Genomic DNA, 18,401 nt, shown 5'->3' on the forward strand with positions numbered 1-18,401 from the left:
GTGTGTGTGTGTGTGTGTGTGTGTGTGTAAACTGAAAAATCCTATTGAAAACTGGCACATTTGGAGTTAGTCTCCATTCAGGACCCTGAGGCAGGAGGATTGCTGGGTTATATAGTAAGTTCTAGGCCAGACTGGGATACAAAATGTGACCCTGTGTCAAATCCCTCCCCCAAGCCCCCAAAAGAATTCCAGTTGAGAGGCTGAGGCAGGAGGATCACAGGTTTGAGGTTAGATCTGGGCTACAGAGTGAGATCTTGTGTATGTGTTGGGTGGGGGCATTGTCTCTGATTCTGCCTCCAGCATACCAGCCATAGCTACAAGAGTACATGATTATGACAGCCATGTCATATCCAGAGTGTGTGATACCCTTATCTCCATCTTCTGACTCTTAGCATTCATCCCACCATCTCTTCTATGTTGTTCTCTGAGCCTTGGAGGAGGTGAGGTAGATGTCTGATTTAGGACTGAACATCTAACGGTTATATATCCAGATTACTTTTTTTTTTTTTTACCAGTTATTAGATTCTGCCTTAACTGTCATCTTCTGCAAAAGGAAGTTTCTCTGCCCCTGCTAAGAACAGCACTAATCTGTGGGTACAAACATAATGATGCTTATAGCTCATACCTGTAATTGAGCAGATGGGAGGCTAGGCTAAGAGGAACAGCACAAATGTGAAGCCAGCTTGGGCTACATGCCCGACCCTGTCTCACTATCAAAAGGAAAAAGAAAAAGCGGGAGAAGGAAGAGGAAGAGATGTTTTTCTGGGCTCAACCATGTGGCTTACTGACCAGCAAGCTTGAGGCCCAAGTCTGGTACCTAGGGAGGAAAGAGTTGGCATGAATATGATCACAGTGCTCCATACATGGATGCAATTGTCAACAAATTTTTAAAAATGTGACTGGAGCGTTTCTTTGTGGGAGTCAGTAACACAGTGAAGGACTTCAATTCAAGGTTCCATCTATGTTAGACAAGCCTTCTACCTCTGGGCCATAGCCACACTATAGAGATTTTAAAAATATTTTTGGCCGGGCGTGGTGGCGCACGCCTTTAATCCCAGCACTCGGGAGGCAGAGGCAGGCGAATTTCTGAGTTCGAGTCCAGCCTGGTCTACAAAGTGAATTCCAGGACAGTAGTCAGGGCTTTATAGAGAAACCCTGTCTCAAAAAACCAAACCAAACCAAACCAAAACAAAAAAATTGTGTGTTTGAGTGTTTTGCCTTCATGAATATGCATGCACTACATGCATACGTAATGTCTGTGGAGGTCCGAGAGGACATCTTCCTGAAGTTACAGATGGTTGTGAGCCACCATGTGAGTGCTGGGAACCAACTCTCATTGGATCTACTGCAAGGTCAAGAAGTGCTCATAACCTCTGAACCATCTCTTCATAACCAGAGAACTTTTAAAAATGTAGAATTTTAGCATGGTATGATAGCTTATTCCTGGAACCCCAACATTTTGGAGATTGAGGCTGGAAGACGAAAGGGTTTACTTAATCTTACCATTTGCAATCCATCATCCAGGAAAGTCAGGGCAGGAACCAGGAGGCAAGAGCTGATGCAGAGGCCATGGGAGAATGTTGCTTATTAGCTTGCTGCCCATGACTTGCTCAGTCTACTTTCTACTATACCTCAGGACCACCTGACCAAAGTTGACCCTACCTGAAGCGTTCTCCCCATCAATCATTAATTAAGAAACTGTGCTACAAGCTGGCCTACAAGCCAGTTTTATGCAGGCTTTTTTCCAATTGAGATTCTTCTTCCTAGGTAACTATAGCTGCTGTCAAGTAGAGAAAGAGACTAACGGGGAGAGGTGTTGTGAGTTCTTGTTTTGTTTTGTTTTTGTTTTTTAAAGATTTATTTATTTATTATGTGTAAGTACTCTGTAGCTGTCTTCAGACGCTCCAGAAGAGGGCGTCAGATCTCGTTACAGATGGTTGTGAGCCACCATGTGGTTGCTGGGATTTGAACTCAGGACCTTCGGAAGAGCAGTCAGTGCTCTTAACCGCTGAGCCATCTCACCAGCCTCAGGGTTGTGAGTTCTAATAGAGCCTGAACTACGGAATGATACTCAGAACACTGCCATCATGACCATTTTAAGGCTATAGTTCAGTAACATTAAGAAGTTTATATTGGGAGCTGGAGAGATGGCTCAGTAAGAGGACTGGCTGCTTTTGCAGAGGACCTAAGTTCAGTTTCCAGCACATGTCAGGCTACTCACAACCACCTGGAACTCCAGTTCATCTGATTTCTTCTTCTATTGAGTTCTGTGGTACCTGCATGTCTATAGTACACATAATACACGTAGGCACACACATATACATGAAATGAATAGGTAAATAGATAGATAGATGGATACATAGATAGATGGGTGGATAGGTAGGTAGGTAGATAGATAGATAGATAGATAGACATAAATAAATCTTCCAGAAGTCACCATTGGCAACCACCAAACAAAACTTAGCTTGTAAAATGAATGAACAGATTAAAGTCTGAGAATTAAGCACCAGTTCTTTTTCCTAACACCTGATAACTGCTATCTACTTTTAAAGGTTTTGATATTCGTATTTATTTTTGGTCTTTCAAGGCCAGGTTTTTCTGTGTGCCTCTGGCTATCCTCATTTTGCAGGTCAGGCTGGTCTAGTACTCAGAGATCCATCAGCCTCTGCCTCCCAAGTGCTGGATTAAATTTGTGTGCTCCACCCCCCCCCCTTATTTCTTATATTATTAGGGAGTATCTGCATATGACATAGATAGATGGATGGGTAGATAGATGAATAGATAGTGAGTTTGGGCACATGGTGCAGGTCAGAGGATAAATTTATACCATTACCTGTCACACCATGAGAGATTCTGGGATTGATTCAGGCCATCCTCCTTGTACAGGAATGACTTTGCCTGCTTAGCCATCTTGCTGGTCCTGCTCTCCTTTTTATGAATACTTTTCACATTTCATACATGTATATAATGGTATATAATGTGTATTAATCATATTCACTCACCACTTCATTTTTATCTTTATAAACTTGGCTCTTCATAGAAGTGAAGTCATACAGAGTTTGTCCCTTGTGACTGGTTTATTTTACTTAGCAGAATATCCTCAAGTTTCACATTGTAGCTAAAGCATGTTTTCTTTTCCTTTCCAGGTCAAATCATACAAGCACTCATGTACACATGCACACACAAATGCATGCAGGAACACACTGTATCTATATAATATATACTATATATATTATATATATACACACAGTTTTTCAAATAACATGCATTTGCTTGCATATGCCAGGTTATATTTACTTATTCACCACTTATTGTTTCTGACTTTTGGCTATTGTGCTAAATAAAGAAGGCAGCTGGAATGTGGGTGAACAAATATGTGTTTTGATTTCCTGTTATAGTTTCCTTGATTGCTGAGGTTTGAACCGAAGGTCCCATACATCTCAGCAAGGACATTCCTGCTTCAATTTCTTAAAATATATGCCCATAAGTAGAATTTTCAGATCATACGGCAGTGCCTTCTTGATGCTCGAGGTCCTGTCCTACTGTTCTCCACCTCAGCTGCTCCTGCCGGTCTCCACCTCAAGTGGTTTCTAGATCCTATCCAGCCATGCTCCAATTTCTCCCTTTTAGCTTGCTAAGGAGGCTGAGGGACACCTCAGTAGGGCTTGCAGTTCCTCGTCATTAATGATTCTGAGCATTTTTTCAGGTTTTTTTAAGATTTAATTTTTAATTTGATGTCTGTGTGTCTGTGTGAATATGTGCGTTGGTGCCCAGAAAGCATCAGATCCCCTGGAGCTAGAGCTAGACAGCTGGTGCGCTGCCTTCTGTGAGGTACTGAACCTAGGTCCTCTGCTTGAGCAGCAAGGGCCCTTAACTGTTGAGCCATTTCTCCAGCCTCTTATGGTGATTCTCTAGCTTAGTCTCCTGAGTGCTGGTGTGAGTCACCTCCTTTCTTCCTCTTTCTCTTCCTTTTCCTCTTCTTCTCCTCCTCCCCTTCTCCCCCTCCCTTTCTCCTCCCCTTCTCCTCACCCCTCTCGTCCCCTTCTGCTCTCCCCTTCTCCCCCTCCCTCTCCTTAGTCATCCTCATTGTCTGTAGCCTTTTTCTTTCTTCTCTTCTTCCTCCTCCTCTTCTTCTTTTTTCTCCTCCTTCTCCTCCTTTTTCTTCAACTTCTTGAACTTCTCTTCCTCGTCCTCCCTTTCTTCCTCCTCCTCCTCCTCTTCCTCCTCCCCTCCCCTCCCCTCCCTCCTGCTCTTGTTCTTGTTTTTGTTCTTCTTTGGCAGCTGTGGGCTGATCCTTAGGCCTTTCATGTGCTGCAATTACTCTGTCATTGAGGTGTATCCTAAGGTCCCCCTTCTTTTAGGTTTTTTTTTTTTTTTTTGGTTTTTCAAGACAGGATTTCTCTGTGTAGCCCTGGCTGTCCTGGNAAAAAAGTGAGACAGAGTCAGAGGTTACCATTGAAGTACAGTTTTGATGGTGGCTCAGTCTTTTTTTTGTTTGTTTGTTTGTTTGTTTTTTCAAGACAGGATTTCTCTGTGTAGCCCTGGCTGTCCTGGAACTCACTCTGTAGACCAGGCTGGCCTCGAACTCAGAAATCCTCCTGCCTCTGCCTCCCAAGTGCTGGTCTTTTAATTTTTTTTTATAAAAAGTTTTAGCTTTTTTATGTATATGGGTGTTTTGCTGTCATGTCTGTGCACCATGTGAGTTAAGTGCCCGTGGAGTCCAGAACAGGGTATTTCATTCCCATGAACTGGAGTTACAGACATTTGTCAGCTTCTGTATTGGGGCTGGGAATAGAACCTGGGTCTTCTGAAAGAGCAGCCAGTGCTTTTGCCTTGGAGTTGTCTCTCCATCCTCCGACAGAGTTGTCTTTCCAACTTCCGACTTTTATTTTTTTTTAATGTTTGTTTATTTCCTCCTTGTGTGTATATGTGTAGGTGTAAGTGTACCACAGTGTGCTATGCTAAGAACAGGTTTTTGGAGTCAGTTCTCTCCTCCTGTCATGTGAGTTCCAGGAGTCAATCTAAGATCTTGAGGCCTGGTGCCAAGCGCCCACACCCGCTGAGCCACGAGTCATCATCACTGGCCTTTTTTGACTTTTAAATAGTATACCTTTGTCAAATTTCAGAGCTAGGATGTAGATAATACAATTCCCATTGCCCCCTCACTCCTACCCCTGATCTCATGCTCAGGTACCTGCCAGGACAGGATCTATGCTTCTGCATTGTAGAAGGAGCTCCGCTCAGTTTGACTCTCAGCTCATCCCTTCCTCGTACATCATACAAGGTGAAGAAGGGAAGATAGAGATCCAGGTGTTTCTCCAGCATGGCGGCGTGGCACAGAAATGCTATCAGGAATGAGTCTAGATTCATCATTTCCCGCCACCGTGTTCCTATGCTTGGTCTGAGTCTGAGGGCTGAGAAGTCTCCTGGTCATTTATTGGTGTGCTCTTCCTGAGTTTTCTACCTACTTGAATTAGTCTAGTAGTTTCAGTGTGACAGAATTCTGTTAGACAGCATGGCTGTCTTCTCTTTCCCTGGGTGGCCTCCAAATATCACACAAATGCTTACACGTTAACACTAAGCAAACTGCAATCCCTTGCCCCTCTTGTTTGTCTGTCATCTGGATGTGACCACATGTCTATCCAGCTCAGCTCCTTAGAGTCTCTCTCCAATGTCTTCTGTTCACAGTAAGAAAATCACTGCATGTCCAGGAGCCTCTCATGTGAATAAAGCCGCTTTTTGTCTCAGGCTTCTGGAGAGCGTTTTCTTCTTCCTTGGATGTGTCTCGTCTGCATAGGCTTGCTGTTTGGGAGATGACGTCACCTGGACAGCTGGCTCTTCCTTGGTGCCAAGGTTGCTGGCTGCTATGATAATTGGCTTGGCAGAGGGCTCCTTAAAAGGTTGTCCTCCAGCTGTTATTGAGTTAAGGCTGCTAGGCTAACCCTGCTAGGAGTTTTCTTAGCAGCTGTCACGCCTAATTACCAAGAGCTATAGAAGAGGTGTTTCCAAGGGGACCTCTTATCTCTAAGAGCAGTGACCAGGCTCTAACATTTGGAAGAAGAGATGAAGGCCCAAGTGGAGGACTTGATAGCTGCAGATCAAAGCATGAGACAGAAATGTTTGCTTGGCAGCCAAGGACAATGAAATTCACTGTTTTTTTTTTTTTTTACATATTTTTAATTTTTATTTTTACTTTTCTTTCTGTTGCTGGGGTTACAGCTCAGGGCCTTGACATTCTAGGCAAACACTGTATTACAGAGATACACCCCAGCTTCCACTGACTGTTTCTTAAAAGACTATTTCCCCCCTTTTCAGGGTAGACAATTTGTCAAACAGTATCAATACTGGACACTCTGGTTGACATTTTCCTGGGCATGCACAGGGGCCGGAAGTGCTCTTCACACCTAAAACTCCATTTGCTCACGTATGCTCCCTACACTTACACACTAACCTGAGGGAAACCCTGTGCATCATGGGGTGTCCTTAGCCACTGAGGAATACTGATGCTTTCTACCCTAAACTACAGTGTCCACAGTGAAGATTCAGGTGGTTTCAGTAATTACTTAAAGTTATAATGCGAGCCATGGATGCAGTCTAATTAGTTTTGAAGCTCAGGGTGGTCTAGGGCTCACTATGTAGTCCAGACTGTCCTCAAAATCATGCTAGTTCTCCTGCCTCAGATTCCTAAGTGTTGACATCATAAGCATGAATGACTGGGCCTTTACCTACAGTTTTCTAGTTACCTCACGTATCTTAGAACGTTCTCACACATGAGCACAAAATTGCTTGCTTAAAATAACAGCTTCTGGGTGGCCTAGTTGGCCATCATTGGGAGGAGAGGCCCTTGGTCTTGCAAAGATTATATGCCCCAGTACAGGGGAACACCAGGGCCAGGAAGCAGGAGTGGGTGGGTTGGCGAACAGGGAAGTGGGAGGGTACAGGGAACTTTCAGGATAGCATTTGAAATGTAAATGAAGAAAATATCGAATAAAAAATTGTTAAAAAAGAGAAATAAACCCATGTAGTAAAATACAGTATACCTCAAAAACAAACAAAACAAAACAAAGAAAAAACCCCAGCTTCTGTGTTGGCTCCGGGAAGCTGAAGACATGAGAAGAGTTCTTCTAAAGGCCCTCCTGCCCCCACTTCCTCCTCCTCTTCTTCTTCTTCTTCTTCTTCTTCTTCTTCTTCTTCTTCTTCTTCTTCTTCTTCTTCTTCTCTTCTTCTTCTTTGCAGTCCTGGTACTTTATTTCTTTGTGTACATTAGGCCATGAATTCGTATGGAATGGGCTCCAACAGCTCAGGCTCTTTTCCATTAGTCCTCACAAAGTGTGCTTCTCTGGGTGGCGCACAGTTGCACTCAGGTGCCCTTCTCCTTGGCTTCCTTCTTCTTCTGATCGTCCTCCTTCACCTGCTCCAGGAAGCTGTTCCTGCTCTTTGAGTGCTTGATGTGCTCAATCCGCACATTGATCCTCTTGGCCAGAATTTTGCCCTTAACTTGCTTGTTTACAATGATGCCACGGCATGCTGGGTGACATTGTAGACTCTTCCGGTTTTGCCATGGTAGGACTTTATGGGACATTCCTTTTTGAACAGTGCCCATTCCCTTGATGTCTACAATATCACCCTTCTTGTAGATTCGCATGTATGTGGCCAAAGGAACAACGCCATGTTTCCTAAAAGGCCTAGAGAACATATACCGGGTGCCTCTCCTCTTTCCCTTTGTGTTCGTCATTTTGGTGAGTTACTGGAAGATGGCTGCCCCTGCCCCCACTTCTAAAGCCCTTCCCCCTCTTTTTAAGGGCCTTCCCTTCTTCTAAAGCCCCTTACCCCCTCCTAAAGACCCACTTTCTTCCCTCTTTTCCCTCCCCAACCTTTCCTCCTTTTCCTTTCTTCTCTCAGCAGGTGGCATCTCTTGGTGATCCTTGAGAAACTTTCCCTTGTCTGGTTTACCATGCCAGTCTTTGCCTTTGTCTTCAGTGGCTTCTCTTCCCAGCTTGTGTATTTGGGTTCAAATCTTTGAGCTCTAGGAGCCACAATATCACATTAACAAATGAGAGGACTGGGGTGTGGTTCAGTTGTACAGGGCTTATCTATCATATTAATAACTTGGGTTGATCCCCAGCAAGAGGACAGGGAGGTGTGTGTGTGCACATATTTACGTATAATATGATATATATCTATATTTATGCCTCTATATAGAGAGACATATATAAGTTTAAGTTACAGTGAGAGAACTAGAACTTAAATTTTATTAAGTGATTTTCTTTTTAGTCTAGTACTCTAAAAGTTATTATCACAATATGTAGTGAATATAAAATAATTAAAATAATTTTTAGAAATAATGTTATTTAATCTGTGTAATGTGGGAGTGTGTGTAAGCCACAGTGGATGTGTATAGATGACCTTTCAGAATCTCGCTCTCCAACATGTGGATACTACAGATTGTACTCAAGTTGTCAGACTTGGTGGCAGACACCTTTACCAGTGAGCCATCTTGCTGGCCCAATGATATTTTTTGGTGTGTTTTAGATAGAGTTTTGCTGTGTAGTCTAGACTGTCCTTGAACTCACAATCATTCTTCCTCAGTCTCCTGAGTGCTGCCAGGATTATATATATGAACTACCATATTCAATTTAATAAGATTAAGGCATTAAAATTATATTTGTTTTTCAATTAGAGTGTGTGTGTGTGTGTATGTGTGTGTGTGTATGCGCGCGCCAGTGCACACATGCACTACAACATCGCTAGAGTCTAGATATCAATCTGTTCGAGTTACCTCTCTTCTACAGTATGGGCTCTGGGGTTCAGGCTCAGGCCATAAGGTTTGGTGGCAAGCCTTTTCAACCAGTGAGCCATCTTGCTGGTCCCATATATTTTAATGTTGTTTGTCGTAAGATATCTCAACTTGGATTGCCATTTCCGCCTCTCTCCCTCTTTGTTTCCTTTTTCCCTCTCCCTTTCTCGCTCTGTCCTTCTCTCTATTGAGCTTGTTTGGTTTTGCACTGCTGGAGAACTAAACCCAGGATGGTGCCTGGTGCTGTGACACCAAACTGAGCTATTGCCCCTCTTCCTTTTTCTTTTTCTTTGACACAGCATCCCTTTACGTAGTGCTGGCTGTCCTGAAACTTGCTATGTAGACAAGGCTGTCTTTGAACTCACAGAGACCCACCTGCTTTGCCTTCCATAGTTCTAGAATTAAAGGTGGCCACCACCATAACCAATCTTGTTCGCTTGCTTGTTCTCTTGGGACAGGGTCGCAATATGTGACCTAGGTTGGCTTTGAACTCATGCCTCTCTTCTCACGTACCCAGTATTATACTATGCATGCTTCTTTCTTTTTTGTTCTAGGGAATAAACCTAGGGCTGCACACTTCCAAGGTAAGACTAACACTGAGTCACAGCCCTAGCAGGCTTTCTCTTTGTTGTCACCCTCTCACTGTGGTGACTCTCTCATCCTGCCTTGCACTGTGGACTGCCATGGTGCCACAAAACCGTTGGACTGTCATTGTTCTGTTTCATGCCTTTTACCTCTTGTCTTTTTTTGATTTGCCCCTGCTGTGAGATTTGTGACTTGAGGTTTATGAGCCCCGGTGACCAGGGCTATTGTTTTATGTCACGCGGGGCACGTAGAGGTGTAAGCTTTTCATTTTCTGCTGACTGTACTCTAAGCCCATTGCCATCTTGGAGTTGCAGTCTCTGGCTGTGAAAATCTTCAGGGTCTTCTTATCCAACATTAAAAAAAAAATCATTATTCGCTCACTTGAATTTTAATGAGGAAGCCAAGATGGTTTTATTTTGATTTGATTTTTATTTTTTACTCATTTATTTTTATATGTATGAGTGTTTTGCCTGCATGCATACCTGGTGCCCGAGGAGGCCAAAATAGAATCTCAGATTTCCTGAGACTGGAGTTACAGAAGACTGTAAGCTACCATATGGGTGTAGGAATTGAACCCAGGTCCTCTAGAAGAGCAGCCAGTGCTCTTAACTACTTAGCCATCCATTCAGCCCTTTAAAGTTATCGGATTTATGTTAATTTTATGCACAGGAGTGTTTTGTCTGCACATATGGATGCACAAGAAGTCACCAGGCTTCTATAAGTAACCCCACATGGATGAAAGGTTTGGATTCTTGAATTCTCTTTCCTCCCCTAGTACTGGGGTTTGAGTCTAGAGTGTCCCATATACTAGGCAAGTGCTCTACCACCGAGCTGCATCTCCCCTTGTAAAATGTTTTGTTTTGAGGGAGCCTTACTACTAAACTACCCAGGATGGCCTTGAATTCCCTCTGCAGCTCTGCAGAGCTTGACTTGACAACCCTCTTGCTCTCTCTGCTTCCTGAGAAGCTGATGATTCAGGCACGTGCAGCCAAGCCCAACCAGGTCCTTCAGCTCCCCTTTTTTGTTGTTGTCAAATAAATCTTGTGTGTGTGTGTGTGTGTGTGTGTTCTGTGTATGCATATGCACACTTATGTAAGAAAGCCAGAGGGTTTTATCACTTTCAGCCTTTATTCTCTTGAGACAGCCTATCACTGACCCTGGAGTAGGCTGGTGACTCGAAAGATCTAACTGTCCTTTATTTCCACTCCACCTCCACATCTGACTTTGACATGGGTGCTGAGAATTTGAATTCAGGTCCCATGTTTACACAACAAAGGGTCTTACTTGCTAAATCATCCCCCAGTTCCTGGATCCTTGAATTCTGTTTGGTGTGTGTGTGTGTTTGAGACAGTGTCTCTCTATGTAGCCCTGGCACATGCTGGATAGACCAGGCTGGCTTTGGAGTCAGACATCTACCCACTCCTCTGCCTTTCAAATGCTGGGATTAAGCAGAGACATATGCCATCATGCCCAGCTTTGAATCCTGGAATTTGGTGCTTGACAGTGATGCAGCTTCTTATTCTGCACTGTCAGTAGGATGACAGCTGCTAGGAAAGGTTGGCTTTGTTCTCTTCCATCCAGAGTTTCCACCACTTTGCTCTCTGCCCTGAGTGGCCATCCAAGGAAGAGGATCTAGGCTATGTATGGCTGCTATTGTCTCAGAAGCAAAATTATTGAGCTTGTAGAAAGTTATGCGGTTGGGGACTCCACATAGTGGGAAAACACTGCCTAATATGGGTGAGATCTTAGGGTCACCCTTCGTTCTTGGAAGAATTTTTAGAAAATAGGGGTGTGGCTATCATGGTGAGGGAAACTCTTCAATGACATGATTCCTTGGGGTTTAGACTTCACATTCCTACTCAGTTGAACTCTAACTCTAAAGTAAACCTTAGATCTAATGAGAAACACTTTGATTTGAACACTTGAGGATTCCTTGGTCTCTATTAGTTAGTTTGTTGGTTTATTGATTTTTTTTTTTTTTAAGACAAGGTTTTTCTATGTAGCCCTGTCTGCCTTGGATCTTGTTCTATAGACCAGACTGTCATTGAACTCAGAGATCTGCCAGCTTTTGCCTCTTGAGTGTTGTGATTAGAAGATTAACAGTGTGTGCCCCCTCACCCAGCTGCAGTTCTCTCTATTTTTGTTTATCTCATTCACACTCTCTTTTGGGGCCTTGGTCTAAACATCGATGCTTCTTCCATCTGTCAGAGGGTTTTAACTCTCTGCTGTATTAATGGGAGTGTGCTGTCTTTGTCCCAGAATGGCTGGTTGATTCTGAACTGGAAACCTAAAGAAAAAAAGGAAATAAGATGATTCTTCATGGAAATTACTAACAGGAAAGGTCTAGATAGGGTTCTTACTAGCCTCCATGACTGTTATCAAAGGAGAAGAAGTGAAGATTCTGGGCTGGGAGACCACAGGAGAAAGGAGGAGAGAAAGAAGGGAGGTCATAGGGCACCTGCCATTAACACCTTGGAGTTAGTTCTCTTTGAGAGAGGATTTAAGGTAGAGGCTGTAGTTGCTCCTGGGCCTCACATCGTTCCTTCCTTTCTCCACCTTCTCGCAGCTCTGCTGGTTCACCTTCCTGGCTGCACTGCAGCCCTCCAGCCCTCCAGCCTTGGATGGACATGGACGGCACCCCTTCCTCTTTGCAGCCCTCCTCACAGGGCACCTTCTCTTCTGCTTTCACTCTCTCAGCTGTCTTTGTCTTTTTCTTTCTTCCTGTACTGCGTTGAGGCTTTGAAATGTAATTTGCTCGTTTTGTGTTGCCTGGTGGCTTGCTGCACCCAGATAAGGCTCTTTGTTTTCTTTCCTGTATAACAAAAATACTGCAGTTTTCCACCTCGATCTCAGTTTTCCTTCTTGGAAAAGTGGCAACCATGGTACTTGATTGAGCAGAAGCAAGAAGCTTGTTCTTAGCTAAGGGAAGAAGTGTAAGATCAACTTGAGAGTTACGCTCTCTGTTCTTCTCTTACAGGGTAAGAGGGAATACAGGCTTATAAAGGGGAAAAATATTCATATGGTCTTCTTGGAATGGGCAGAAGTTTTCTGGGGAATTTAAATTCTGCCTCTAGCCCAGCGATAGTGGAATACACCTTTAGTCACAGAAACTGAGAGCCGGAGGCAGGTGAATCTCTGAATTAGAGACCAGTTTGGTTTACAGAACAAAACTCCAGGATGGCCAGGACTTCACTGAGAAACAATGTTTCAAAAAAACCAAAACCAAAACCAACCAACCAACACCTAAGAAACAACAAAACCTCTGCTTTTTTTCTCTTCTTTTTGGGGCCTTTCTAGTTGTTACTTGGCAATTGTCAACTGTCATGGTGCTAGGGCGTGTAGGTTTTCAGTTGTGTTATAATGGAGTTAGAGACTGTCTTGTAGTCATTCCAGCAACCTTCTTACATTCCATAGTTTTGATTGTCCTGAAGAGGGAGGGGGTTCTGACTTTTAGGCATCCTGTCCTCAGAGACAAACAAGATTAGGGCTCAGTAGAAATGCAGCTGGGGTGCTGGGTGGAGGCCAGGGTTCAAGGTTTGAGTGGCTTTTCCTCAACCCCACGCCACCTTACTATTATTTTAAGAATTACGTGGTGTGTACGCATGCTTGTCTGCGTGCTTCTGTGTAGGTTCTGGCAGAGTCTTAGATGAGGGTGTCGGATCTTTTGGAGTTGTCCATCTTATTTTTTGAGATAGTCTTTCACTGCAGCCAGAGCCCACTGTTTTAGCAGACATATCCGGAGCACCAGTGAACAATATTGGGGGATGAAACGGGGCTTTCCAAAGGTACCAGGGATCTTTCAGTTAAGGACACTACTTGAAAGCCTCCCTGTCACACAGTATGACTAGCCTGGTAGAGTAAATAATATGTCTTTCATGTTTGGTCTCCATTTCGTAGCCAAGGTTACTGCACAGCAGCTAAATAAGTCAGCTTTATTCTTTTGTACAGAGCTAAGGAGGTGTGAGTCTTTAGGGAAACTTAAGATTTATATCAAGTATTGTAAACTCACTCTTGTTCTATTGCTGTTTGGGAGTGTTGCTTGTTTTGTGAAGCTAGTGTTGTGGACTGTCTTTGATCTGACCATTCCCTGGGGAATGCAAAAGCGAAATGTTTGAGCTGTAGATACAACCAGCAGAAGCAAATCTGAAGTCTCACCCCTTTACTTCCGTCGCCCCCTGAAGTCCCACCCCTTTACTCCACCCCCATCTGAAGTCCCGCCCCTTTACTCCGCCCACCCCCTATTTTGTTACGCTTACATATATAGAAAATTACTTAGCTCATGTGTGTGCATTGGTCTCTTGTAAAACTGTCCATGGGTGCCTGTTGAAAGAGTTGTGTTTCTTTCTTTTCATTTCTAGGCAGAGGAGTCCTGTAAATGCAATGGCTGGAAGAACCCTAACCCCTCTCCTACTCCACCAAGAGGAGACCTCCAGCAGATTATTGTCAGTTTGACAGAATCCTGTCGAAGCTGTAGCCATGCCCTTGGTAAGTTCCCGAATCAGCTGGTAGCCATTCCCCAGTAGCCTGACAATCACACTGCTGGACTGTGGGCAAACCATAATTGCCACTTTGTTGACAAGGGTCCAGAGTCTGCTGGGAAGTGCTTCATGGGTGAGACAGACCCCATCTGCTTGCACTGCCTTCTCCTTTGTCTGTTCACCATGTTATAAGAGCTGGGGGCACAGAAGGTTGAAGTTGAAATAGGCATGATGGCTCTGGTGTGTAAGAGGGACAGGCCTGATTTGTCCTGGTGAAGGGGTCGCCATAGGGCTTTGGTGTTAGGTTTGAAACCTCAACTAAGTGGATAGTTATGTATAATAATAATAATAATCACAATGACGGTAATTATTAATTAGTTTTAATTAATTAATGGAGACAATGTTTCTCTGTGTAGTACCAGCTATCCTGGAACTCCATCTGTAGACCAGGCTGGACTCAAACTCAGGAGATCTGTCTGCCACTGCTTTCCAAGTGTTGGAAGTAAAGGAGTGTGCTACCATGCCTCGCAATATGTTTGTGTGGAAACTTGTGAGGGACAGACGAGGCTGTTAGATCCCTTGGGACTGGAGCTACATATGGTTGTAAGCTTCCATGTGATGCTGGGAATTGAACCCATGTCCTCCGCAAGAGAGTCAGTGTTCTTAACCAGCTGAACCTCCCTCTAGTTTTCCTAACACTACTTTTTTTTTGGTTTTTCAAGATAGGGTTTCTCTGTGTAGCCCTGGCTGTCCTGGAACTCACTTTGTAGACCAGGCTGGCCTTGAACTCAGAAATCTGCCTGCCTCTTCCTCCCCCCCCCCCCCATACACCCACACACTGGTCTGAACCTCATAATGTTGTGCCTTTTTTCCTAAGTGCTTGGTATGTGCAAACTCTGTTTCAGGTCAAGTTCAGTGGGGAACTGGTTGTTCTTGGATATCAGCATTTCAGTTGGAAAGGCCCCTCTTTTTACATCTTTCTGCCCATGCCAAATAAGTCTGGTTTACTGTCCAGTATGGCAAGGACCTGTCTTTGGGCAGAATGGGATCACCAAGTCCTGTCTTACTCCTTTGGCCCACGACCTGTAAAAGAGTGGCATTTTGGCATTGTCTTTGCCCGTTTGCTGTTGGTCCAAATGATGTAGCTCCACCTCTGATGCCAGGCCACTGTTAAGCTGAGTCTGGTGTGTTTCAGTGCATTTATTGCACTGTATTGCATTTAATGCAAGTATTGGCATTTCAATGCTTACCAGGCAAAAGGACAGACAGCGGCGTGATCTCCCCCGGAAGCTGCTGCACTGGGAAGCTCTCCACTAGGAAACAGAATTGAGATCTCGCAGAAGAAATCAACACACTCATAAGTGCATCATTGTGTTGACTGAACTGGTGTCAAAAATAACCCAAGCTGTGACTAACAGACAAACGCTTTCGTTACAAAAACATCTTGTTTCAGGCTAAAGGCTGTCATAGTTTTAAGCAGTTGCAAAAGGGAAGATTCCAAAGTTTCCAGAGATGTCTTAGCTTATAATATGCCAATGTTATCGCCCATCTGTGAGTTGATAGACCGGGTGCCCTTCACATTAAATCACCTGGGAAATATGATGCAGTTAACAGAGCTTAAGGAATCTACCTACGACTGAGCTGAGCTGTGCCCATATTGATTTGGGAAATCCTATTATCCCCAATCAATTACCATTAAAAAACAAAGCTCTTGTTTCTTCTCAAGCTGATAATTGTATGGTTCTATACGTGTAAGCATGCTCATCTGCCAGTAATGGTGCAAGTGACAAAAGCCAGCTGACTTGGCTTCCTTTCCTGTTTCTGAACGAGTGTTGGCAGCAGCGCCCTTATTTTCCAATACACAGTGAAGAATGGAAAAATAAATCTGCAGTTATCTTATTTTATTTTGTTTTATTTTATTTTTTGGTCCTTAGTGCTAGGAATCTAGCTAAGGACATTGTATCAATTAGGTAAGTGCTGCACTACTGAGTTACAATCCAGCAGAGTGTATACGTACGTGTGTCTGTGTGTATATAGCCCCATGTTCTTTATACTTGTAAATTCACACCTGAAATTAACCTCTTTGTAAGTTAAGAAGTACCCTGAGATTAAGTTAAAAGAATTTTATACTCATTTAAGCGTATTTTATTTATTCTCTGACACAGTAATACATACTCAATCTCAGCTCTCCCTCCGACTTCTCCCAACCCCCAGATCCATGTCCTGTCCTGTGAACCTACTGAGTTCAATTGGTGTTGCTTGTTGGAATGTTGACAAAGTGGTCCTTCCCAAAGGCAGCAACAGCTATTCAATATTCAGTGTACCATGGCCTTCCTGAGGACATGCCCATTTGATTAGTTTAGAACATAGAGCACAAGGATCCCCAATGGAGGAGCTAGAGAAAGGACCCAAGGAGCTGAAGGGGTTTGCAGCCCCATAGGAGGAACAACAATGTCAACCAATCAGTACCCCCAGAGCTCCCAGGGACTAAACCACCAACCAAAGAGTACACATAGAGGGATCCATGGCTCCAGACTAATATGTAGCAGAGGATGGCCTTGTCGGACATCAATGGGAGAGAGGCCCTTAGTCCTGTGAAGGCTTGATGCCCCAGTGTAGGAGAATGCCAGGACAGGGAAGGGGGAGAGGGTGGGTTAGTGAGCAGGGGGAAAGGGGGTTGGATAGGAGGTTTTCCCAGGGGAAAGGAGGAAAGGGGACAACATTTGAAATCTAAATAAAGAAAATATCTAATAATAATAAAAAAAAGAACATAGAACACTGTAAAGGGGTGATTCTCAACCTTCCTAAAGCTGCAACACTTTACCCCAGTCCCTGGGTATCTGATATGGACCCTTGTGAAAAGGTCATTTGACCCCAAAGGATCATGACCCATAGGTTGAAAAACACCTCTGTAAAGGACAACCTAACCTTTTTTGATTTATTCCTTTTTGTCAGAGATAGGATACCTCAGAGGCCAGAGATATGATCCTCTTGTTTCACTTGCTGAATGCTTTTGAACTGGGAATCCACCATCACTCCATTGCTTTCTCAATGGAACTGTCTGTACGTTTTCAAGAACGCATGGGAATTTTTTTTTTTTTTTTTTTTGGTTTTGGTTTTTCGAGACAGGGTTTCTCTATATAGCCCTGGCTGTCCTGGAACTCACTTTGTAGACCAGGCAGGCCTCGAACTCAGAAACCCTCGTGCCTCTGCCTCCCGAGTGCTGGGATTAAAGGCGTGCACCACCACGCCCGGCTCCTCATGGGAATTTTTGCTGAAATGCTAGTTTATTAATTTGCCAGGGTTCTAGAAAACCATTTTGTGAGATTACACCATCTTCCTCCTTCAATCCTGCTTAAGAAAAAGTAATCGTATGAACTTGTGGATACACATCAAATAGTTTAACAAACCATCTTGGACCCATCACCCACTTAATGATTGTTAACACCCTACCACTCTTTTTTCCCTCCACCCCTACCTTCAGGGGATTTTTAGCAAGTTCTTTAGGCGTTTAATCTTTGTGTGTGTATGGTGCTGGAAATTGAATCTGGGTTCTCATTCATACTGGGCAAGCACTCTGCCACTGAGCCATTCCCCCAACTATCTATCTATCTATCTATCTATCTATCTATCTATCTATCTTTCTAACTTGTTTATCCAGGCAGGGTCTCACCTCGTGCCTCGCCATGGAAATACATCAGCATGTGTTGTAGTGTTGCTAATCAAGTTGTGAACGAGGGACTAATGTAAGAACCATGTAACCCCGACTGCCATGATGGAGACTCTTCTACATCTTTGGAAGCAGGATAATCTGTTCAGATACGAAGAACATTCAATCAAGTGTTAGGAAATAATTATTCACAAGACTGAGGAGATGGGTCAGTGGATAAGTGCCTTTCCTCTGAAAAGAAGAGGGCCTGAGTTCAAACTCGCAGGTCCCACAGAAAAGTCTGTCATGGCCACCTGTGATGGCTTGTATATGGTTTGCCCAGTGAATGGCACCATTGGGAGGTGTGGCCCTGTTGCAGTAGGTGTGGCCTTGTTGGAGTAGATGTGTCCTTGTGGGCGTGGACTTTAAAACCTTCATCCTAGCTCCCAGGAAGTCAGTTTTCTCCTAGCAGCCTTCAGGTAAAGATGTAGAACTCTCAGCTCTACCTGTATCATGCCTGCCTGGACATTTCCATGTTCCCTCTTTGACCCTAATGGACAGAATCTCTGAACCTGTAAGGCAGCCCTAATTAAATGTTGTCCTTTATAAGAGTTGCCCTAACTAAGACACCACCTATGCCCGTAACCCCAATGATAGTAGGCAGAGATAGGCAGATCCCAGGGACTCACTGGCTAGCCAGCCAGCCTAGCTGAAACAGTGCAGCTTCAGGTTCACTGAGAGATATTATCTCTGGAAAAAGATGGAATGTATGCCTTTAAAAACAACAACAACAACAACAACAACAACAAAGGAAAATGGTCTGGGGGATGGGTGCACATCTTGATGCCAGCATCACACGGCAGAGACAAGTGGATCTTTGTTAGTTTGAGAC

General features: G+C 43.9%; 1 protein-coding gene across 1 annotated transcript in view; it reads left to right on the plus strand.

The window, feature by feature from the left end:
• Positions 1 to 18,401, plus strand: part of Kat2b (lysine acetyltransferase 2B) — a 97,682-nt gene that overhangs the window by 23,945 nt on the left and 55,336 nt on the right. Inside the window, exon 2 of the mRNA XM_029470908.1 lies at positions 13,741 to 13,867. Coding sequence (XP_029326768.1) covers positions 13,741 to 13,867 — 127 coding nt within the window. The remainder of the gene's footprint in view (positions 1 to 13,740; positions 13,868 to 18,401) is intronic.

This window comes from Mus caroli, chromosome 17 (genome assembly GCF_900094665.2).
Source record: "Mus caroli chromosome 17, CAROLI_EIJ_v1.1, whole genome shotgun sequence".
NCBI lineage: Eukaryota > Metazoa > Chordata > Mammalia > Rodentia > Muridae > Mus > Mus caroli.